Source organism: Lutra lutra, chromosome 3 (assembly GCF_902655055.1).
Source record: "Lutra lutra chromosome 3, mLutLut1.2, whole genome shotgun sequence".
Classification (NCBI taxonomy): Eukaryota; Metazoa; Chordata; class Mammalia; order Carnivora; family Mustelidae; genus Lutra; species Lutra lutra.
The window spans coordinates 88,910,964-88,936,573 of NC_062280.1; the positions used below are offsets into that span (position 1 = coordinate 88,910,964).

At 35.1% G+C, this 25,610-nt stretch overlaps 1 protein-coding gene across 7 annotated transcripts in view; it reads right to left on the reverse strand.

The window, feature by feature from the left end:
- The window catches only part of KYNU (kynureninase), a 131,755-nt gene that overhangs the window by 52,306 nt on the left and 53,839 nt on the right, over positions 1 to 25,610 (reverse strand). For all 7 annotated transcript variants that reach the window (XM_047722468.1, XM_047722467.1, XM_047722472.1 and 4 more), the window contains 5 exons: positions 23,959 to 24,041; positions 17,792 to 17,853; positions 15,950 to 16,021; positions 14,714 to 14,788; positions 12,103 to 12,249 (listed from right to left, as the gene is read on the reverse strand). In XM_047722468.1, the coding sequence (XP_047578424.1) occupies positions 12,103 to 12,249; positions 14,714 to 14,788; positions 15,950 to 16,021; positions 17,792 to 17,853; positions 23,959 to 24,041 (439 nt within the window). The remainder of the gene's footprint in view (positions 1 to 12,102; positions 12,250 to 14,713; positions 14,789 to 15,949; positions 16,022 to 17,791; positions 17,854 to 23,958; positions 24,042 to 25,610) is intronic.

Genomic DNA, 25,610 nt, shown 5'->3' on the forward strand with positions numbered 1-25,610 from the left:
TATTAAATCTCAGGATTTCCATGTGAAGGGGTAGCTTACTGTCTCTCAATTTTGATTCATTATTTATTAAAATGAAACATGGAATAATACACATTAATTTTTTACTCATAACTATTCATTCAGACTGACTTTAGACTGACATTATTAGTTTGTTCTTCACCAAAAAAAAAAAAATCCTATAAATTATGAAGACCATCAATAAGTAGACGATTTGGTGTGAAAAGGTTAATTATATAAGGTAAGGTATTTGTGGGTGTATACAGAGCTGACAGTCAGCAGCTATCATTGGTGTGCTCATATAATTGCTAGGTAATAAAATACTAAAGGTGAGCAAAGAACATTTGTCCTGAGCCACTTGAGTAATCACCCATGGTTGTAGGTCCCATGACTCCTGGGAGATGCCTGAAGGAGATGCTTGCCAGCTAGCCTGTGGCCATTCATACATACCAGCCTCTGCATGTTCCATATAGAGTGCATGTTCAAACACCAGTAGATGCCCTTGGCAGTGGCACTGGCATCATGATGGGTAAACTGCAGATGCCTTTAAGTTCCTTTGAGGCTAGTAATGTATACTAGTAATGAGAATGTGACCTTCCCATGGCAGCTTTCACACCGTATCAGTCGGTCTTTAAATACTGTGAGTATATAAAATTCATAGGAAACAAAGAACTACAGTGCTATATCTGGACAATGTTACCTTAAAATGAAAAAAATGGCAAACTTTGAGGCAAGTGAACAAAGAAAAAGTTACAGGAGTGTGTGTGTGAGTGAGTGAATGTGTATGTGTGTCTGTGTGTGTTGGTCAACCCTATCAAGATGGTAGGAACAAAGAGTAGATTAACAGTAATAGGTGACCCAGTTAGCTCTGATCTTGAGATTCCCCAAAGAAGTTCAAAATTAGGGAGGAAGGTGGGAACAAAGAGGAAGATGAAAGCTGGTAGGTTTTCTTGACATAGTCTTGAAGCACTGAATTTTCCAAAATTCATTGAAGTGCTGTGATTCAAAAGCACACATAGATGCTAAGTTAAAATCATCATCATCATCATACTCAGTAAAGATCTCTGTAAGAGGTGCCTCACTATCTCTGTAAATATTTCAGAGTGAATTTTTATTCTGAAAGTCTTTCATCCAGCCTAAATTTATTAGGCTCTTCAAATATCTTTCTCATTTCTTTTCATATGAAAGGGTTCGGAACATATGTCCCCAAATTGCGCCACACTGGCATGTGGATTATTTTCAGCCAAAGGCAAGCAAGACTCTGCAAGCTTAAATTTTTACCCCTCTCTTCACCACCTAGGAGAATCTACATGGGGGGGTCTTCCTCAGAATAGGAGTTATTACCAGAGATAAATCTTAACCTGAATGACCCATCTGTATGTCAGCGCAAACATTTAAATATCATCAAACATATGTTCTCATTGCACTGTGAATTGCCTGCTCCCCTTTGAAGCTCCAGGCCTCTATCCGGTTCCTTAGTTATGGATGGCACATATACCTCACTTTACTTTTCTCTTTGAACCTCTCATACATGTAAGGTTCCCATATGTACAAAATCAAATCTGATTTTCTGTTAACCTGTCTCGTGTTAATTTTATTGTTAGACCAGTCAGAAGAATCTTTGAGGGTAGAGGAAATTTTCCTCCCCAAAGTACCTATTATTACTCACATTTGTGTAGAGCACTATTGTAGAAACTTAAGATTCATCCTTTTAGCTAGACTTTCTTGAAGTAGATATTGATGCCACTGACAAATCTGGAGATGAGAAATAGGAGGTAGGGAACATTGAAGCACTTTGTTAATGAAATTTAAGAATAATGTGTTAGTTAAGAAGATGGGAGACAGAGCCAACAGCTATGTGGAGAGAAAGAGTAAAGGATTTAGGACAGAGAAAAGGCAAAAAGATCTTGAGACTCAAAAGTGTTGTGTAATTTGCAGGTGAAAATGTCTTACTATAACAAAGAGTGTGCTTTCAAGAGTAAATTTTGGCTATTTCTTATACTGGAAAAAACCCAGCAATTGTCATCTCTATTTATTGTCACAAGTAAGTATAAAACTGAAGGGAAAAAAATAAAACAAATTGAGTAGTACTGTTCTCTTCTGGAGTCTTTCTCCAGCTGGCAAGGACCTCACACAAAATAGTTTGTTTGATTTATTTCAGATACTCAAGATGGGAAAAATAGCTCAAGGTAATTTTTCAAGCTTAATTTAGTTCATTTAATATTTAATGATTTAATGGAGCAGTCTGCATGTCCTAAGTGTGTCAAAGAATAGAAATGGAATTTTTAAAAGAACTCAAAATTTACAAAACATGTTTTGATTTTTTAGAACACCTATCCATTATAAATAACTCTTCCAAATTTTCTGATTCTATTTAAATGGGGATACAGTTGTGCTTTTTACGTAGTATGTGATCCATAAAATTAACCTGATCAATTCTTGTTGATGTGCATAAATTATTCATTCACTGGCCAAACAGGTGCATATTTAAAGGTAAGTGATTATATGCAAAGCACTAGCATGTGTCTGTGACGTTTATAGGGTCCACTCTCAAAAAGTCATTGAGCACTCTGCTGACGTAAGCTTCCTAAATTTGAGACTTAAGATGGACATAAAAATAATGATAAGATAGTCCAAAAGCTGGCTGATAATACATTTTCCTTCCGTGTTACAAAAATACAACAAAAAGACAGATTTCACCTGACACGGAGGAGCAAGAAAATCTTGATGATGAAGGTAAAGGACTGCACACTCATTTTTCTATAGGAGTTAATCAAGAAGTATATGAGATGGGCCTGTAAGAGGTACTTCACTTTATCCTTTCTTGTAATATAAGCAGAAATATGTATGCCAGCTGTTACTGCTTCAACTCCAGGTACAGGCAGGAATTGTGTGAAGAGCTCAAATCCCATTACATGAGAAGCACTGTCAGCCAACCTTGCTACTCATTCTACAGGAATGATGACCCAGTATTGTCAACCTTCTAATTTTTTAGATAATACCTGAAGCTAGGAATTTTTAAATAAAACCTTTTTATTTTTCATTGTTGGCATGTGATAATTTTATTTTAAATATACCATGTTTGCATTTAGAAAGACAGCTAGACAAAGTAAATCTCTAGGACAGGTTGTAACCTGTGAAGCACATAGTGGTTAAGCTGGAGGAACAGAATCTTCACATGTGGGGATTCTAAGAGGAGGTTGAGGCTAAGAATAAAGGCCATGAAGACAGGAAATATGCCATCTGGGCAGGAAACAGGAAACATTTGGTTTTGTTGAAACAAGTATGTGAAGCAGAGCAAAAGCAAATATACTGATAATTTGGGTATATGCAAAATCATAAAGGCTCAAGTGATTTGGATTTTATTTCACAAATGATAGAAGAACAGTGGTCATCATGTGGGATAACCATGAGGCAGGGCATCTAATAGGAGATACACAGATCTAATATACATAGCATTACCAGATATAGGCCGTTGACTTTTTGAATGTGTGACATTTAATCAACATTTACTTATCTTTTTATCTACCTCTCTTGTTAAAAGTGAATTTAAAGCAGCTCTTTAATTTAACCATCATAAGGTAATACCTATATTGAGAGCCCCATTTAGATGTAAAATGAAAGCACAATTTTTCATATGTTCTAGTCATTACTGTGTCAATTTCCATGGCAAATTTCTCAACTAGATTTAATTTAAATATATTTAAATTTACATAATACTTAACTTGATAATATTGCAAAGGAGTCTATAAGATAATTGTTGAAGACATCATTCTTAAATTTCTTCTCTTGAAGCTTATTTTTATACACAGTGTGACAGTCACCTTATTTGTTCGCCACCTCACTTAAGATAATTTGCTAAGAAAATCATCATTTTTCTCTTGACCTCAACTAAGTTTGATATTCCCAATCTTGCTTGAACAAATAATTTAACTGATTAAAGAAGAGGATCATGAAAGAGGACATTAAGAGAAATCTTCACATTTTATTTGGGATTTATTTTTCTTTTTCTGCTTCAGGATATTTTGAAATTCTACTTTCATTGCCATGAGGCACAAAACTGACTTTCCATTTCATACAGTGGCTAGTGAATACATTAGAACTAGTCTTTATGTTTCATGTTGGAACACTTTCATTTTTTCAGTTTAACAAAGACTTCCATTACCCTTCCTTTGACTATCAAGTGGAATGAAAAATGTGATACCAGATAAAGTAGCCTGGGTCACAGAGGACTGAAATATTTTATAAAATACATATCACCTACAGGATAAGAAAAAAAACAAAAACCTAAGTGCAGTATTTCATTTGGGGGCCGTAGGTTTGAATGAAACTAGATCTGGAAAAAATAGTTACATACTGTGGCCCTGATGAGAGTGGTTAGTGAAGCAACAATCATGACTGGCCGTGGGGAGGCTTGCTTTTGCCAGGTCAGTGATTCTAAAATAACATGAGTCCAAAAATTCCTCTTTTATTAAGAATTAATCAGTCTTTCTCACACAGTCTATCTAATGAAAAGCTTGAATTAAATAAAATATCTGATGAAAATTTCTTAAAAACAGCTCAAAAGTTTTAGATTCTTGGGTATTGATCCTTACCAACGTACTTTGACTTATTGATTCCAGGATCCAACTTGGAGGAATTTAAGACTACAGATAGAGTTTACTGTATATTTTTGAACAGAATAATCCTTCATTATTCTCAAAGTAAAGCATGTTTAGTTGATGGGGCATTTCGCCTAAATTCTAGGTCATTTTCTTTCCTTTTTTTCTATCTCTGTGCCTGTATCTACACCCATGGTCTTTCTATTATCCTTGAATTCTATGAACAGCTAAATCTGGGTGAAACCACAGAAGCTCAAAGTAGATGCTTAATTTCTGATGTTTATATAAAACCTGTCTTAAACATGACGGAGATAAAAAAGTTAAATAAAAATGATTTCCATGAGAGAGCAGAAAAAATATTTCATGTAGTATGAGATAAATCTGTTATCTGGTACCCCATGCTGAACTGTATCATGATAGAGATTTTTCAAATTCTTGCACAGCAACTGCCTCTTAACTTCTGCCCATTTTTATCCCATTCCTGCCCATTCTTGTAAGCAGAAAATTTCTTTTAAAAATTAAAACAAAATGCAGTTTCTTTACTATCTCAAAGCTTTCAATGGTTCTCTGTGGGTCTTTAGGGAAAAGCTCAAGACTAGGTACAGCTTAGTAAGCCCTTCTTACCTTTGTCTGCCTTACAGATTCATTTCTTGTCATACCTTTCCTAAAATTATACATTCTTTCTACAATCAAATTATACTAAAATATTTGCTTTCTTGTAATCCAATCATTTTTTTAAAGCTGTCTAGAATGGCCCTACCACACAGCTAGGCACCTGGAGGAGATTTTACCTGTTTAACTCCTACTCGTAATTCTAGAATTGGCTCAAGTCTCTTCTTCTCTAAAAAGGTCACTTTGACATTCCAGGCTAAACTAGGTGTTCTTATTTGGACCTCCATTATTTTAATGTACTAAAATATTTACTGATAAAAAGAATGAAAGAAAAATCCAAATGCATGTCTCATTCTACTATAGAAAGTATGGAGACAAAGATTCTTCTTATGCACTGATGAGAAGATCCTATTGGGTGAAATGGCAGTGACTTTAATAGAATAACTTGTACTCATTACAATTTCTAATACATATTTCTTAATATTGAAAATTCTCATATTAACCTTTTTGGAAAACAATAATTTTTACACATTAAAAATTCATACTCTATGCCAATTTATACTATAGTTATATATGAACATATTTGGTACTAATTTTTCCCAGCTGATCCATTGCTCAAGTCCCATGCAAATGTTTTTTTTTTTGTTGTTGTTGTTGTTGTTGTTTAATATTTTAAAGAGAGAGAGCATATGAGTGGTGGGGATAGGCAAAGGGAGAGGGCGAAGTAGGCTCCCTGCTGAGGAAGAAGGGGCCTGATGCAGGGCTCCATCCCAGGACTCTGGGATTATGTCCTGAGCCAAAGGCAGACGCTTAACTGACTGAGCCACCCAGGAACTCCTTGTATTGTTGATATTATTCTATTGTTATCGTCCTTTACATAACTGACTCCCAATATCCAATACTAGAAACATCTCAGCCAAACTTTCTGTAGAGTTTTGATGCTTGATCAATCATTTATTTGTCCTCTCCAGGTGTCTCCAAATTATTTTTAACAAAAATTTAGTCCTTCCCTAAGATAAATGGGTGGTTTGGTGAGGTGACCATTTATATGTAAGTGTTGTTGAGATACTTCAGATCTTACTAAATGATGTTAAACTACAATGTCTTTTTTTATAATGGTGTTTTTACTTATATTCCTTCTTTTTGTCTTACATATTCTGCCTTTTTATTCAAATTGTTGGGGCTATAATTGTGATCATTATTTATTAATAATTTAGGCAGTTTATGATTGGGTCTAAGAGATGCTTGTAATCATACTCAGTGAAGAATGACACAAGGTAGAAGCTAATAAAACAAAACACAAGTTTGCAAAATTCAGTCTTTTTTATCATTTGCATTTTAATGTTCAGTAGGCTACAAGACAACTAACATGCCAGCATGCATATAGGTACAGTAAAATGATGTAAAAAATGTTTAACGGGGTCACTGATTCAATCAATATTTATTTGTCACTCACTGTCTGCCAGCCCCCGCAAGTTCCAGTAAGTTGTAGACCATTTTATATGGCATTGAAGAAGGAATGTAGAGTGTAACCAGTTGGCACTGCATTCTTTTATCAAAATTTTTATTAGTCCATTACCAAACCTTTTAAAAGTTCAATCTAATCTCTTGAGTTTTAGCCATGCTGTTCAGATTATCATTTTTTTAAAAATATATTTTAGTACAGAAGTATCCAGTGAGAGTCTTTAGTTTATAATTCTGTATATTTCACTTTCTGCCTAAGGATCCATTACTTCTTTTTCTGGTAGATTGGATATTCCAATATGTCTTTTTCTCATATATTGGTTAAGTGCTAAAACATTTACTGATTACTTACAATGCACTAAATACTAAATGTTTTAGGAATAGTATCTTGTTTAATTCTCCTAGAAAACAAGCACCCTTACCTTCCCCAGTTATTGGTGGAGAAACAAAGTCATATCAGTAAGTGAATTAAGCCAAAGTATGCTAGAAACTAAGGAAAGGGACATGGACTCAAGACCAGGTCTGACTCTGTCTCCACTATCTAAACTTTTTATTAAGGCATATGCTACACTACACCTCAAAGTAAGTATCCTGCTCCATCAGCAAGACAAAACATCTGAGTTCCAGGTGTGGCAAAACTAGTAGCTATTATTCTTGAGTACACAAATATACTTCATTTCACAGAAATGTCCATGTGTTAGTCAAAGGAATATGAGTGAAAATAAATTTTGCCATGGTTAAGTCAACACCTTTAAGAAGTTAGCATGCCCCTTCACATCCTTTTACTCCATTGTTTTGGCTGAATCAGAAAGCCACAGGACACAATCCTGTGTGATTGTGATTGAAAACCTGGTATCATTTCATGGGAGAAAGCTGATTCCTGGCTGCTGCATGAACAATAAATAAACATCTATCACAATGAAAGCATTTATAGCTTTACTTGTTAGTTACCAAGACCTAATCTACCTAATATACCAAGAGTTTCCACTGAAAATAATTTCTTTTTTTTTAATAATTTCTATTTGTTACCTACTTCTTATCTTAATCCAAGCTGAGACATTATAATTTATGGGGAGTCTATTCATTTCTCCAGATGATCCAGAGATTTTCCTATTATTCTCTCCCTTTATATTTCCTTATGCTGTCTATAATCAATTTCCTGTGACTCATTTTCAAATGTTTCGTGAAATGAGGTGAAAAATAAAATATAAAGCAAGAAAGAAATAAAGGAGGAAGGGGAAAAAAGGGGGGGAAAGTTAGGAAGGGATGGAAGAGGAAAGAGGCAGCAAGTTAGAAACGATGTCCCTTTGGGGGTGAAAATGGGAAATGTAATAAATACTGTGGGTTGGTTAAACAAACGCTTCTTCTTAGCCTGTCTCTACTATAATACCATAAAGGTTAAGAATTTCTTTACTCATGCTCTTTTGAAGCTACCACTTCAGAAGGCAATGAATCATAAGCAGGAATCTGCTAGCTTTTTCTGGGAATAATTTTGCACTTTGGATGAAAGGGACAGATGAAGCTGCACTGCTACTTCTCTCTCCTTCCTTCTGTCTTAAATAGAATCATGATATCTGGATTTGGGACAACTGTCTTATGACCACGATGTGAGAAGCCTGAGAAAAAAACAAGAGAACCCAAGAGATGCCACTCAGACATTACTCAACTGCTCAGTGCATCCCAGCAGACTCCTAACTCAAATCTTTCATGGCGAGAAAAAGAAATCCCCAACTTTTGCCCAATTTCTCACCGGGATTTTGTTTTTAAAGCTTAGAAACTTCATTAATTAATTCAGGAATATTAAAGAAAAGACCAACCCTGAGAAGGTGGGATTAAAAAGTGACTGGTTGAAAAGGCAAAGAGGAGGAAAATGTCAGAATTGAGTCTAAAGGTCCAGAAGGGTGGGGGCATGAAATATTAGGGTCCTTTTAGGGGAAACAAAACTAGAGCCTACTGATTTCAGAGTGGATGTAGGATTTCCAGGTAGAATAGGGAGATGAGCACAAATAATCATTTTCGAGTGTGGGAGTACCCTGTAGCTTTCACTTGGCAACAAGAGTGGAATCTTGGAAATGGTTAAAATCTTTAGGGATAATAATTCAAAGGACAATGATGAGCAACTACATTCAGTGTGTGTAGAAAAGAAGAAATGATTAGTAGGAACTAATCGAATATGAAAAATTTAGAAATAGGGAAGTGAGGCAGATTTCCGAAATAGTGGGTTAGCCAAAAATATTAAATAAAGTAAATGGCTTCAAAGACAAAAAATGAAAATGTATCTTCAAACTGACATCTCTTTTCTTATGCTGACCTTCCCTTATAACTTGACACTATGTTTAATTTTCCTTGGCCTGCCCTACTTGTTACCATCTCAGGCCTTCTCATTTAAGAAAAGCCTCAGCATCTGAAATTCATTATATGAATTAAAACTGTTCTTTTGATTAATTAATTTTTCTTTTTAGATGATTACTGGAAATCTTGTATTTTTCTATGCTTCAAAATCCACTTCTATACCATCTATAGCCAAGTAATGACAGAAAACTGAATGCAAATTGGGCAAGACGTTTGAACAAGTATTTCTTAAAAGAAGACACTCAGAAGGCAAAAAACACATTTGAAAAATTCCAACCTCATCAATAGTCAGGGGTAGTACAAATTAAAACTAATCAGATTGGCTATTGGTGAGGATGTGGAGCGACAGATGCTCTCATACATGCTGATGGGAGTATATACCAAATTGGTACAACCCTTCAGAAAGTTGGTACTATTAATTAGGACTAGATGTATGTATACCTATTTCCAAGACTTCCAGTCCTGAGTATGTATGTAGCAGAAACTGGTGTGAATGCTTACCTAATGTCTGAGAATATTCAGAGTCACGCTTACTACAGTAGCCCTCAAATGGAAAGAAACCCCAAATACCTATCCTGATCAGAATGGAAAACAAAAATGAATTGCAATCGATTTCATACACTGAAACAATACACTGAACTGAAAAGAAAAACGAAACTACTGCTACCAAAAACCCCCACAAAATTACCGCTACATACTACATGAAAGAATCTCAGAAACGTAATAATGAGCCAGTAAGACAGATACAAAGATACATATTAACACATTTATAGATGGACAAAGTTAACATATATGGCTAGAGGAAGGAGTGGTACCTTTGGAGGGGAGGTAACAGTATTTTAGAGAAGGCACACTGAGGATTCTGAGCAGCATAAATGTTCTAGAAGTTTCTTAATGTGGGTGATGGCTATACAGGTTCAAAATAATTCATCAAACCACTTATTTATGATTTGCACTCTTTTTGGTATAATACGTACATTTCTTTAGTTAATATATTTTTTTAAAATTCCTGTCCCCACTTCCCTTTTACATGATTATGAAATAAACAACTATTCTTGTTGACTTTCTCTGCTCCTTCTCAGTATCAATTTGGTTCCTGCCATACTTCATTTCCAGAAACTTTTTTTTATTATCTTATTTAGCAATTTCTAACAGTGATGTTTAATACCTTTTTTCCCCTAGAATTTCCTCTTTTTAGATTGACACCTTTAATTTTTCTTTCTCTTCAGCTTTATCTGCACAGACCACCCAAGAGAGCTATGTAAATCTACAGTTTAAAATCACTTCTCTCAACCTTCCATTGGGAATGGGAGAAACTGTCTAGCCAGAGTATAAATGAGCATTAGAATAATTTTGATAACGGTTAAATTGAAGTCTACTCAATCCCAATTTTACTCCCATAGTATCCATCAGTTCTGTGCAGTTACACTGAGATGGAACTGCTCATTCTTACCTTCATCTGACTGAAGGCTTAATCAGAGTGTCACATGGTAGGCATTTATTATACTTTTTAAGTAAAAGCAAGCCTGAAAAATATTGAGAGAATGTTTTAGCAAAGTACTTAGGAATGAGAATTACATACAGCACCTAGGTAAACAAATTTATTTTGCTTTTCAATTGGAAATAAAATGTCTATCTGAGCCACTTTCCATAACTTCATGTTTGTTGAGGACAGTGCAAGGTGTAAAGGAGCCATCATGGAAGCAGAATGTGTGCAACACAGCACATATTTTACAGTCTTCCTTCTCAACACTGAATTCATGAAATGGGTCCAGCTATCCCAAATTAACACTTGTGAGAAGAGGCTTAGAAAAGTCAAGTAACTTGCCTGAGATCATATAACAATTCAATGACCCAGCCAAGATTTAAACCTCAGACTGTGATTCCAAAACCCATGGTCTGTCTTCTATCTTCCTGTCTCATTTCATTGAAGGTTAATGAGACATGCATGTATACTAAGGGGACCAGGGACTGCTGATTACTTGCATAACATTTTAAAATATAATTTTTTATTGACCTCCGTTTATTTTGGTGTTTAACATTTAATGCCGAAATTAAGAAGACATTATCTTCATATCTTTTGTAATGCACCACTTTCACACTTATCCATCAAACCAGTTAGAAGTCATGGCTGGAAATTCCTAGAGACTGCTGATAACAGTGCTAAATTTCTTTTCATTAGTTCTATTCATTAGCTTCAATAACTGAATATATTAACGAGACCTCACACATATATTAATCCCGTAACTTATTAATGTTCAGAACAAAATTCCATTGTCACCTTTTTAAATGCATAATTTCATTGTTGAACCAAATAGAACTGATATTTAAGGATTTTAAATACAAATTATAGCTGCTGAATATTATTACTCTAATTTCTTTTTTTTAGGCAAACAAAAACTAAAAATAATTTTTTCTTTTTTTTTTTTTTTACAAACATACATAAAGAGACACAATTTCAAAATAGTAAACGATGTTATATGTGACTTGGAAAAATGTAGGAAAAAACTCTCATTATTGGCAGGATCATAATTTCTCAAGTCTTAAGAACAAAGTGGCTTTTCTAAAAGTACACTGTGTCAAATGCGATCTATTGTTAACTTTTATTCTGCATCTCCCTTTCTTCAAGCCCCTAAGTTTAAGTGAGAACTGAACTACATTGAGAATGAGTACGACAAAGTCCCAGAGTTGTGCTTCTAAAAGTGCTGGCCTATGCAGTTATTATCCGAAGTATTCTGTCTCATGCCTGCTGAAGGACTAACTCAGTACCAATGACATCACCTTGTAGGAAGCTCACCTGTCTTGCTGATTAGAGGCAAACTTTGGGATAGCAGATGGTAATGAAGAAGTGAGACAACAGAAGTGACAAAGAAAAGGTTTAAATAGAGATCCCTAAAGCAAAAGAGTACATATATTTTTTTTTTAATGCAAGTCTTACTTTTTTTTTTTTTTTAAACTCTTTAAATAGCTTTACAAAGACACACACACAAAGGTTATTTCACTAGAAGTGCAGTTAGACGACTACTCAGTAGAGTGATGTTCGGGGCAAGGTGGGATGGGGAAATGGTGTGCATACCTTTGCTTGTCCAGCTTTTGTGATGGCAGGTATATTAAAGAGCTGTCCAGTGTAAAAATGCAGCCCACTGAACAGGATCACTGCAATCGAGTCTCCTTCCTTCTCAATTACTTCAAGAATATCCTCTGTTCTCAGTGTTTCTTCACCCTAAAGTTGAGTCAGGCACAAGTTACACCTAATCCACAATAACAAATTTGTCACATCATATTTCCCAATCTAAAATTCACCTTGAGTTCTTGCCCACATAAGAACAATCAAAGAAGAGGTCCCCCCCCCCCCCAATTAATGGTCTTCAAAAGTCTGGTGAGAGCGTTTCAGCATGCCTTTTGTTATTATAAGAAATGATAACAAAATAGTAAAAAAAAATATTGTCTTTGCAAAACCCTACTTGCTTTATTCTTTAGTTTTTCAATTAATCTTTACTCTTTGCATGCCTACAAATTGTTTTCTCCTTATTCCCATCCAATAAAATACCAGGAAATATGAGAAGCCCCTGAAATATTAAATGGTAAAATTTTCTTGGAAATTATTACTCTATCACGTTATGTTTTCCAGGATAAAAAACATGTAACTTTCACCTGAGTATAACCTAACCAAGGGGAAACTCTCCTCCACACCAGTCTAAAAATCAAGCTCCAAAAATGAAGGGAAATATCAGTAAAACTCAGTATTATCATGGTTAATTTTTCCACTTCTCCCCAGCTCAGACTAATGATCGGTTACTCAGTGGAAATTCTGAGTGAATTTAAACTTGGTCTTGCAAACAACTAGAGCAAAAAGCAATCAGCTAAACACAAAGTATCTCCTTATATCTTAATCATTCTTATCCATTTACAAAGTTTTTATAAATTTTCTCCAGTGCTAAATCTGACATAATTTTTGAGGTCAAAGCATCATTTACTCCATTAATATTTGAAGGAAGCTCATTAAGGTATTCATAAATTTTCCTTCAGTTATTTTTAGTTTTTGGCAATTCTTGCTATTTATCAAGTACTGTGTCTCACAAATATAGCACATACTTTAGTTTCTATTAGAAGTCTGGAACTTATTTACAAAACTGAAATCTTTAAATTATTAGCTGATACATATTTTATAAGTAAAGAGAAGGATCTCAGTAATTCTAAGACAAATACCAAGTAAAAATAGTAACATGGAAATCCAAAACTCTTTTTTCTTTTAAAGATTTTATTTATTTATTTGACAGAGAGAGATCACAAGTAGACGGAGAGGCAGGCAGAGAGAGAGAGAGAGAGAGGGAAGCAGGCTCCCTGCTGAGCAGAGAGCCCGATGTGGGCCTCGATCCCAGGACCCTGAGATCATGACCTGAGCTGAAGGCAGCGGCTTAACCCACTGAGCCACCCAGGCGCCCGGAAATCCAAAACTCTTTTTTTTTCTTAAAAAAAATCTAAAATGGTTTGTCCACCATAATTTCAAAGAGCAGAAGATGAAGTACTATATATACTAATTATTTATTTAAAGAATCAGTATAAAGCAAAAAAGAAATGTACGGCTTAATGGTAGAATATGGTTCTCTCTGATGCTGACCTGCTCTAATCTAGTAATGCTAAAGAATGCTCTCAAGATTTATGATTAAATCATGAGGTTCCATAACACTTACCTCTTTCAACATTAGAACTTCTGATAAATTAGTGGCTATCTTCATTTTTGTTAGAAATTATCAATTTATATATGACACATGAAATAGATACCCTGTCACAGGCATGAGAACTTTCTATCCCATTAATTGACTGCATGTTGGCAAATAGAACTAAATGGAGTGGATTTTAATTTCTCAAAGTATTCTGGGTTGAAAGAAATAATTGTTCAAACATTGGCTTAACAGCCTGGGAGCATCATTTGTGAAGTCTACAATTTATTCTGTGTGGATCTCGTGGTGCCAAATTACATAAGCTGCAGGGTTGGTATGTCAAAGTCTGTACAACTTGGCCTTACATCTCTATTAATGGAAAGTGAACAATTATTTTAGATCTTGAACATACGTCAACCCTGATTAGGTGCTTCCTTTGTTACCTGTTTAAATATGAAGGAATTCCAGAGAGATAAGGTAACTTTCTTGAAGTCCCTTACCCAGTAAGTTGCTGAGCCTGGGACTTCTATGGGGTCTAATAGCCAGGCCAGAAAGCCCAAGCTCTTTCTGCTACACTGCATCCCTTTCCACACCCCCACCCCATCCAAGCACAAAGGAAAATATTTGATACTTAGATTAAAAAGAGATATAAAAGATAGGCATCATTCAATTTCAACAAATATCATTTTAAAGGTATCCAAAGGCAATGGTATTTGAAATTGAACATGACATAGGCAATTTGCCATCCCTTTCCATCCCACTAAAGAATATGGCAAACTCCAGTGGTATTCATAGGAAAATAGTTTGCTTATGACTACCCCTCGAAAAATGAAAATACATATACTTCCAAGTTAATTCTCCATTTTAAGCAAAATGAGCTAGCAGTAATACAAGTATACATCTTTTATATGTTCTTGAAAGTTCCATTAAAGTAATGGGGATAATAAACTTCTGAGGAAAATGAAGAAAAAAATCAATACTAAATAGAAACAGAATGAATATTTATTTCTCTTTCTCATATACCTCTCTTGGCTTTATAATCCTCATACTTTTCTCAATGTTAAGTCCATGAAATTGAAGCTGTGACTCAATAGCGTACTGGAAAAGAAGAATGATTTATTAAGTCAAATCCAATGCACAGAAGTACATTGAAGTAACTCTGAAAGAGATAATAAAATAACAATAAAAGCATATTATTGTATTAAATCTAAGGTCAAGGTTAAAAGTGACTGAAAAGAATACACCAGAAAAGAACTGCTTAATTTAATTTATATGCAGGAATCAGAACATTCCTTGAAACACTGTATCTTAGAAATTGGATGGAAGCACAGGGGCCATCTAGGCTTCAGGGAGTTCTAAGAGATCTGTAGAAGATATTAAATCTCCTAATTTAAGTCAAAACTGGAGTTTACAAAATAACAAGAGTGAGTAGTGTGGACTTGTTACATTTGAACTAGCTTATAGGAAGGGCTTACCCCCAAAAGAGTAAGCTAGTAAAAGGAAAGAACATCAGAAAGTTCCCTTCACCAACAGTACAATATATGAATGGGAACAAGAAATTTAGGGACCCTGAATTCTTTCTCAACATCAGGGTTTTGATCCTTTTCAGTAAAGTAATGGCTATTGATTTGGACACAATTAAATGATGTAGAGTTTAACGGTTAACAGTGATAATAGAAAGACAGAAATCAAATTTCTCTCTAACACTAAAAATGAAATATGCAATTTTATCCATGTCTATGTCTGGAATGATCAAGTTTCTTAAAGAAGCAAGACAATGAATCGCAAGAAATATTTTTAATCCTTAATCAATGTTTTTTTCAATAATAAAGCACCAATAATTATGCTAGCATGGTATGGACAAATTAAAGTTTTATTCTTATTCTATATAGCTAAAGGGTTAAGCACTAGGGTATGTATTGATTTGACTTCATAAAGTAAAACAGCAACAAGAATTAATAAAACATTTATAACTACACTTGATTTAAACCAGCAGCTCGCTCAATGTTTTTAAAAAGACTAATAGATCAATGCTCCTATTCAATCCTTTCCTCCCCTAACACATGTTTTACTTGGACAAAAAAAAAAAAATACAGCTACAATCTATATTTTAAAAACACCTAATCAAAAGCATTTGACAGATCTTTTTATTGTAAGGTTACTTGGAAAAAGACTAGAGAATAAACTGTTCAACACAGGCAATGGTGTGCTCTCTAGGAAGAATAGAAAGAATATAAATATAATTGGAAGAATCCTTACATGATCTGAAGGGAAGGCTTTGGCTTCCAGAAGAATTTTATAGCGTTTTGGTGTAGGCTTAAAAAAGGATAACTGCAATGAAATGGATTTATTGAGAAAACCATTAATGTACAATTTATACATTTGTTCAGTTTATACCATACTTTCATTTTATAATCCTGGCATTTTAAAGGCCTGACTCAACGACACATCTAGATGTCTGTCAAGGGTTTCTTTCCCAATTAGCCTTATTTCTAGTGAATTATAAAATAAAAGAAGGTACTGGCTCATTATATTTACCAATAGAAAAGCAAATTTCGGAGACTACATGAGATAAAAACAAATTCTCAAACTTTACTTAAATTTTAATTGAAAAATTACCTTTCCAATGCTTTTAATGGTAATTTCTCTATTGTAAGACTGAATACCATGTTCTATATAAATTTTATTTTATTTATGGTGATTCGTCTTATGCTGCTGATTTGGTTTCTGGTACATAATATTTCCACTGCCTTATTATTTTATGGGATTTTATCTTAGGTCTAACTGGAAGGGCCTCAGCCCTAACATGAAACATTTGACATTTCTAGAGGCACCAGGAAGAAATAGCTCATTTGTTCAAGGGAGCCCTTCCTTTCCCCCCACAGTTCCTAGAGAATAAACACTGCCTGCCAACAGTAACAATGAAATGATTGCTACTGTTGACTTAGTGTTGATCACTAGCCAACGTGCTGAAGCAATTTTCACATATTACCACATTTCACCCTTTTATATATGTAGCAGGTAGGCATTTTTTTTTAAAGATTTTATTTATTTATTTGACAGAGAGAGATCTCAAGTAGGCAGGCAGAGAGAGAGGGGGAAGCAGGATCCCTGCTGAGCAGAGAGCCTGATGCAGGGCTCGAACCCAGGACTCTGAGATCAGGACCTGAGCTGAAGGCAGAGGCTTAACCTACTGAGCCACCCAGGGGCACCTCAGGTAGGTATTTTTGTCTTCATTTTCATAACGGAGAAAATGAAGACGTAGAAATCACCAAAACTGTGTCCAAAGTCAGATGTGAAGTAACTTAGCTAGGAATCAGACCCCGAGGTATCTGAACTTAAAACTATGCTATTTACCATCATGATTAACATACTCTGTGAACGTGTTCCCTTAGGGATATTTAACAATCATGTCTTCATTTTTATTAAAATAAAATATTAATATATTCATTGTGTGCTTTGGTCACATAGACATGTTTCCAAAAACTCACTTAAAAATGAAATAAAATTTTTTCAAAGCCTCAAGCGGTTACTATAGACACCATATTCCAAATCAAGTATATATTTGACATTTTAAGGTATACATATTTATTAAGTACTTAGGAAGTAAGAAGCACTTGAAATACAGTAACTCTTTTAAGATATTAGATCCCTTTTCTCCAATTTCATTCTATATTCTAAATCTTTTTTAACCTATTCCCCCAAAATTTGTCTATAAAAATATAACTGATCCAGAATCCAACCCTGCTGAAGTCCAGCATACTGGCAAACTATCTTTCTGAAGAGCTCAGTGTTTGCTAGCATTTGTACATCATTTTGTGTGCTGGCAAGCAGTTTTGCTTTTAACCCACTGTGACTTTTATTCCTTGTATTCTGAGATAAGAACTGTTCATTATTCTAGCTCTCTTTGCAAGAGTCAACTCTCCCATGATTATGAAGAAGCCCTTCCATCATAGTCCAGCATTTCCTGGTAAAAATGAAAATAACCTCACAACTTATTTTTAAATAAGTAAACCACCAGATGCTCATGAATTAAAGATAGAAAAATGTCAGATTCTACAAATGAGTGTATACTAAATATTGGTGGGAAAGGATACTTACCAGTAGAAGATGTAAATTAACAGTCAAACCATTCATTAGGGCAATTTCTTTCTCATTGGCTCCTGCAAAGTAAACACATCATAATTTAGATTTTTCTATTAGTGCTGAAGTTACTTGGAAAAACAAAGTAGGGAGACTTCACTCCTTCATCCTTAATGCTTTTAGAGATAAGGACATATTTGATGTGTCATTCAAAGAAATGGAAGTTTTCCCACTTGACTCATTTTATCAAACGATATCTGGACTCACATGCACACAGCTGGCTAAAATCATATTTACTTTTTGATATAGTAAATAATAGCAACAAAATAATGATGCATTTGCTTTTTCCTATAAAATAAAAATGATTTCTCCTATTATCAGGTAGTTTTCCAAATTCCCATAGAGTACATTTTTGTGGTAAGTGTATCTCAAAAGAAAGCAGGGCCAATCACATTTTTAAAGCTAGTTGTTTCTAATACCCAATTAAAATGCACCTTTAATAAGAGAGCTAGTTTGCCAAACATACTTCACTATTATTACAGTGAGATATATAATCGTTTCTAAGACAAAAGAGCTAGAAAGCAAAACACAAAGACCTAAATAGCTCTGGGATTTATTCATACACACTGAGATGCAAGATAATTAATACAGATATGTATTATCTGATGGGGAACACATGCAAAATTAAGATATCCACTACACAACCGTAATTTGATCTAATTCTTAGTAATGAGGGCTTGCATACTAGAAATAGACCCAAAGACAAAGCATACACTGGATACTTAAGAACTCAGAGTTTAACAACAACAATACTTTCATATTTTTAGTTCTTACAATGTCTCGCAAAAGCATTTAGACCTGAATAATAGGAAAATCTCTTTAACTATCACTGAGAAAAATAGGTTTTGTGCCATTGTTTGTAAAACTGTGCGAGGCGTTAGGGAAAATGTGTAATACAAGTCCTGTATTTCATATCCAAAGAGATAGTTCTCTTAAGAGTTCCATTTTAGAGGAAGAGACAGCAAGTAACATGATTAATCTAGTGTCAGGGAGACTTCAGGGTAAGTCCACTTGAAGGCAGGCCACTGCAGATAAGTGTATAACTTAGGAATTTCTATTTCAACATAGCCATCTAGTCGAGAAAAACTTCAGGTTTCATTTAATAGATGGATTTCTCCATTTGATGTGCAATGTTGGTAAACAATCAGTTAGAGGCTGTATCTCTGGTCCTTGTAAGGTGAACAGTGTCTAAAGTCAAGGCACAGTGAGACCAAGCTCATCCTATATTCCTAGCACTAAAGAAACTTTGTCCTAGACATACAAGAGATAGGAATATGATAACCTTATGTAGCATACGGTGGCATATGTCTTCTCCTACAATACGAAAATCTTTTGGAAACATGTAGAAGAAATGCTGCCAGCTTTACTATATTTATTTCTTTGCATTATGGTATGAATTTATCCTGTTATCTCTAAAACGAAGCATTATCTAAGATATCTAATCTAATATCACCCTTAAATTCGTTAGCTCTCCACGTGCATCTTTTCTGAGAACCACTTATTCCAAAAAATATTTTGGCAGAGAAAGTGAAAGGAGAAAAGGAAGGAAAACCAATTTTATAAAGAGAGCAGAATTCATAGAAAGAGAAGCATTTGAAGGAACGTAATGAGAAGAAAGAAGAATTCATACGTGAGTTACCCCAAAATGAAAACAAATAACTCGGAGAGGCAGGAAGGGAAGGAAACTTTGTAATGAAGGCTGGACATCCTGTTTTTTGCTTTACAACTGCATCTGACTCAAATAATTGCACATTCCTTGAAAATTTTAGTCCTCCAAACAATACACTGTTCGTTTTGGATCAAAGAATGTAATGAACCAGATGTGCTAGGCTCAATTAAGGTAGACATACACTTGACCCTGTGCTACCTACTCCCTCACTTTCAGTGGCATACTAACACTCAGATCAATTCTTTGTAAATAATCCCTCGCTGACTTGAATAATTTGTCTGCTACCATGCACAAAAATGATCTCATCTTAGAACACTCCAAATTCAACCAAGCACTTCATGAAACGCTCACCTCACTTGCAACTGAACTTTGTGAAGGAGACGGTCAGTCTATTTAATGTGTGTGCATATGTACACAGCTCTATCTGAGGACGATGCAAATATTAAAGTTTCAGGACATTAATGCAAATGTTTATTTCAAATATAACCTATGGACACTAAAGAATCAAGGGTTCCTAACACCAAAACACCACCCATCAAACTGATTTTTAGCATACTTTTAAAGGAAAATTTATCTATTTGAACTATCTCTTTTGGTACAAATTGCATTTCTGAAACCAAGAGCTGTTCTTGTAAGAGATCTCAGTATCATCAGCATCCCATAAGAAAATAAAAAAGAAATTAAGCAAACAAATTCTCCCAAGTTACTTTCCTTTGTTCTTTTTCTTTTTCCTAAGAGTTTTTTTTTTTTTTTTTTTTTTTTTTTTTTTTTTAATTACTGTTGAAACATTGAGAACTATAAGCATCACAGGGCAAAAATTTTTAAAAACTTCCTGAAAGCTTATCAAGATTTGAAGAGTCTTTACTTTAGAAGATCATCTACAATTCACTGCAGTAAATGTCAAGATTTGAATCACTTCATCCAAGATGGGTATGAGCCAGGGTTCTCATCTGTAGAGTGCCTTCCTGCTTGTTTATTTATTGAACAGATTTTTTTGCTTTACCAAAAGGTGTGACTTAGTTAAATACAAGTAGGACCTTCTTACCTCAATGCCTGGCACGCGGATGTTTACTGAGTCATTACTATGTGCCAAGACTTCTAAATATGTTACTTGTATTTTTTTCACATCTTCTTCACAGCCACACAATAACTTAATCTACTTTAATTGTCCATATTTATCAGTGAGGAAACTGGCATCCAAAGAGATGAACTAACTCACCTCAAGTCTCATAGATAGGAAATAAGACAAAATCTTAACTCTCTCTTAGGAAAAAAAAAAAAGATTAAAACCTTTGTTCCAGATTATACTGGGAAGCGTTGTCTACATTATCCACTCCCTGTAAATCAAATACAGGAGGCCCATGTTCATTACCAACATTCCTCTGCATCTAATTTTAATTTAATTTCAAAAATTTTGCCAAGAGATGACAGGGCCCCAAGCTGCTTAGTGTTCAGTAAGAGGATTCATGATGATCTCCGAACCGCCATCCATGTTCCGTCTAACTGATTAAGCAGATGCAAACGTTACTGTGGATTTGCTTATAAGGTTTGTAATCAGGCTGTCTGAGAACTTTCCACTCTTTCAAGTTGTAAATTCCCGTGTCCTCCAGAAGTGGCTATGCATGAAGGTTTGTTTACTGGAGACAGCTACTAGGGATTATTGCTTCTCGGAGGGTCAACCCCAAGTTTCATAAAGCAAATTTATGTCCACATTACAACATTTTAAAAGCTGAAATGCATGTATCTAGCCCTTTATGATTTTTTTGTACCCAGGGAGAAGTAGGCTTAATAATAATACTAATAACATTCTTCAGCAATTCTATTTCTAGCATCTTGATAATACACATGAGCAGGTTTTTCCACTGTGCCTGTGGTGGGGTTTGTTGTGAGGGGACCCTACTGAGCCATTGTACAGGGAAAACTTTAGAATGTTTAGGTTGGGGCCCCTGGGTGTCTCAGTGGGTTAAAGCCTCTGCCTTTGGCTCAAGTCCAGATCCCAGGGTCTTGGGATCAAGCCCTGCATGGGGCTCTCTGCTCATAGCGGAGCCTGTTTCCTTTCCTCCCTCTCTCTGCCTACCTCTCTGCCTACTTGTCTCTGTCTGTCAAATAAATAAATAAAATCTTAAAAAAAAAAAAAAAGAATCTTTAAGGTTATCCAAACATCACAGAGAAAACTGTTCCAGTTTCCTGCATAGATACTGGATACTCAATTAGAACAGAAGTGGATAAACATTTAATTCTTTTGTTTTCACCAAGGAATATGTTATAGACTAAACTGTGTCCTGCTGAAATTCATATATTAAAATCCCAACCCCAATGCGACTGTATTTGGAGATAAGCCCTATAGGAGGCAATAAAGGTTAATTGAAGTTTTAAGGGTGAGAGGTCTTAATCCAACAGGACTGGTGTCTTTGTAAGAAGAGAGACACCACAGTTCTCTTTGTCTCTGAGTGTGAACAGAGGAAAGGCCAGGTGATGACACAGAAAGCAACCATGTACAACCCAGGAACAGTGTCCAACCACTAACCAACCCTCGGATCTCTGACTTCTGGCCTCCATCCAGAACTGTGAACAAACGTCTGTTGTTGAAACCACCCAGTCTGTGGTATTTGGTTATGACAGCCTGAGCAGACTAATATAGTACACATATCCTCCCTTGGGAGCCTTCATCTCCCTTCTCCAGGGACTCACCCAGTCATCTGGGGAGAAAGATTCACCTGGCAGCATAAAACGGGCAAAGGGAGCTGGCATTCTATCTGAATTTTAAACAGACTTTCAACACATCTCTCTTTTTTATTCCTATTTTACTCCCACTTCTAGAGACGGTTATTGTAATTTCCAGACTTTTGAAGGTTCTGCGGTGTAAAGTGGGTGGCTTTCCATTTTCTTTCCATTGGGAGATAAAGATTTGATTTACTTTTTTTTTTCCCCCACAAAAGCAGTTACCACTTAACCACTTGTTATCAAACTCCCAAAATGCTCCCATCATCTACTTTGCTCTATTTGTTCTTTGGGATTTATGTTTTTTTGTTTTTTTTTGTTTTTTTTTTTAAATACAGTAAGAGTTGTTTAGTGAGAATTCAGGGAAAAAAATATAGAGTACTTAAATGCTTATGTTCAGTCCCCTCCACCATTCCCTCTTTTGAAGCACTAATGCCAATGATTTTTTTTTTAATTTCTCTGTGTTATATGATTATATGTATATATTAATTTTACATGTATGTATGGGAGTCCCATGAGGATATCCCATGGGATAAAGACGATGAGGATTACTATTTTACTTACTCATCATTTTATCCTCGGGTCCTACACCACAAATCCTGACATACAGCAGAAGTTCAAAAATCATTTCTGAATAAACAAGGTATTTCTCAGGTTTTCACGGTTTGTCATGGTTTCATGTTTCATGGTTTCATGTTGTTACTCTAATTCTTTCTGGATGTAAGTCCTACTGTCCTCACTCTAATTCCACTTTCTCCCAGCTCACGTTGATTATTGTCTTCTGACCAAGATGCAATTGGGATGAAGCAATAAAGGATTGAGGTTTGAAAAAGCATTATGAAAGTTGGGATTTCCCAAAGTCCTCTAAACAGACCCCACTCCAACTGCTGAAATATCGTTAATTTTTTTCAATACCCTGAATATCATATAAGATTTCAAGCAAACCTCAGTATTCAACCCAATTAAGTTACTTTTCTTTTTTAAATGTTAACACATTTGCCATCTAAAACTATCTTAAATTCTACCTAGAGTATATATAAATCACTTTGGAAAACACATTATAAACCAAAGAATATCAAAAACCATATTATTTCTAACAATTCTCAGCTTAATTTTAGAATTAGTCACTGTGGGTTACATTGAAATGAGCCAAAACCTGATTGGTGTTTTAGGATTTTATCACATAAAGATTAGTATTTATCATATAATGAAATGTTATAAAATTCATTTAAGTTGATTTTTAAGAAATCAGTTTGGGGTGCCTGGGTGGCTCAGTGGGTTAAGCCTCTGCCTTCGGCTTGGGTCATGATCTCAGGGTCCTGGGATCAGCCTTCGTGGAGCTCTCTGCTCAGTGGGAAGCCTGCTTCCCCACCCTCCCTGCCTGCCTCTCTGCCTACTTGTAATCTCAGTCAAATATATAAATAAAAAATGCTAAAAAAATCAGTTTAATTATAAATAAACACAATACATGTGCTCTTTATTGGGGACTACATATTAGTTTTAAAATATGCAAGAAAACATAATTAAATATTTTATTTTTGTGCCAAATAACCCAGTTATGTTCCCTATAGTCTTCAAGTTTCAATTAATAGTATGTTCATTCTTTCTTTACTGTTACAGGTAAAAATAGAAAACCAGGATGTTCTTCTATAAGATTTTGACTTTAAAATCCAGGTTTATATCTAAATGATAATGCTTTTATGATTCCTTTGAGAAAAATCCATTTTGTACTTACCTACAATGTCATTCATAAGGCCTACAATAGTCTCATCTCCTGTAATCCAAGGACGTTTTCCTAGGTCATGACCATAAGCTCCCCTGAAATTGAAAAGGCGCATAAACTCTATTAGGTTTGTTTGTGTGTGTGTGTGTGTGTGTGTGTGTGTGTGTGTGTGTGTAATTTTTCATACATCAGCATTAGCAACTAGACATTTCTAAATGAGTCTTTGTAATGTTTTAGAAATTATATAAAATCATGCTTCTTTAGAACCAAAAGTAATACTTCAGGACTCTTTTTAACTTGTCATTGCTTAATTTCTCTAATTTCATTTTTGTTCAGAGGGTAACAGAGACTGCCTACTTCTTTATTTTTCTTTATCTCTATTTTAGAACCTAAGATGTTATTTTTTTTCTTCTTTATTTTGAAAATTAAGACTGTTTGAACATTATACTTGTATACCTGTAGCTCACAGTAGTATCTATAGTAAAACATGGCTACTATTCTTTGAGGCTAGAAATTAAAATGCTTATAAATTCAGTTTTTAAATATAGTTATAATCTGTACACCAAATCAAAGTGTATAAAATGTGACTGTATTTGTGATGACATTTTAAGTAGACAAATAAACTTGGCAATAATCAAAGCCAACATTACATCTTTACCTATTTTCTGGCAATTTCATCTACCATATTCTAGCTCAGTTTTATTATTCTAGTAAGTATCCCGGCAGGCATCAATGGCAAAACACAGAATAGGTAAGAGAATTTCCATTCTCAAGAAGTTTTCATTAAATGAGGAAGGAAATACATTTGAAATATGGAAGAAGAAACCGAAACAAAGAATCAAGGTGGGAGGGACTAAATGTGCAGGGCACACTTGTGGCAGGAAGCCCAGAATTAATTCTTAATTCCCTAGGAATTCAAAAACCCTCTGAAGCTGGAGAAAGGAATGAGCCTGTATTTTCTGCAGAGTGCAAACTGTGCTTTAATCTCTGAAATTCAGTAATCTGGCAGGAGTGAGTGGTAAACTTGCTCTCAGAGGTGAAGGGTAGCAGAATGTCACCCCAAAATATGTCGCTGTGGTAGACTGATTATCTTGAGTTATAGGCACTTGAAAAACAGCAAGTGCAGTGAGAGGGTCTCTCTGAACTCCCCTATCCGCTTGAAGAGAGATTTTTCAAAAGGAACTCAGTAGCCATAAAATCACCTATCTAGGAGTTTCATCAACCAGGGGAGATTGAGTCTTGTCAAAGGAGAAGAGACCAAAAGTCAACATCACACTCAGACTGCTTTGTCACAACCTATTCTATCTTTTATCCATTCTTCTAAGGGCTCTGTCGCCTTTCCTAAAAATCACATGCTCTCCCCTAAGTGGCCTACATCCTCCTCTCCTTTCCTTATTCAGATAGGATTTAAGCCTGAATTCTAAGTCATCATTGGGGGGGTGGGCAGGGGTCCTTTCTCCCCCATGTTTTGTCTCCCATGTGTACAAGGACTATGCATCCTAATAACCTGTGCGTTTTTTCCCCTCCTGGTAAGCTGTCTTTTATTACAAGGGTCTCAGCTAAGAACTCAGAAGGGTCTGGTCTGAGGAAAATAATTTTCTCTCCCCAAGAGAGTAGTGGGGTAATGGGACGAATGGAGCCCTGTTTTTAGCCTTTGTTGATTT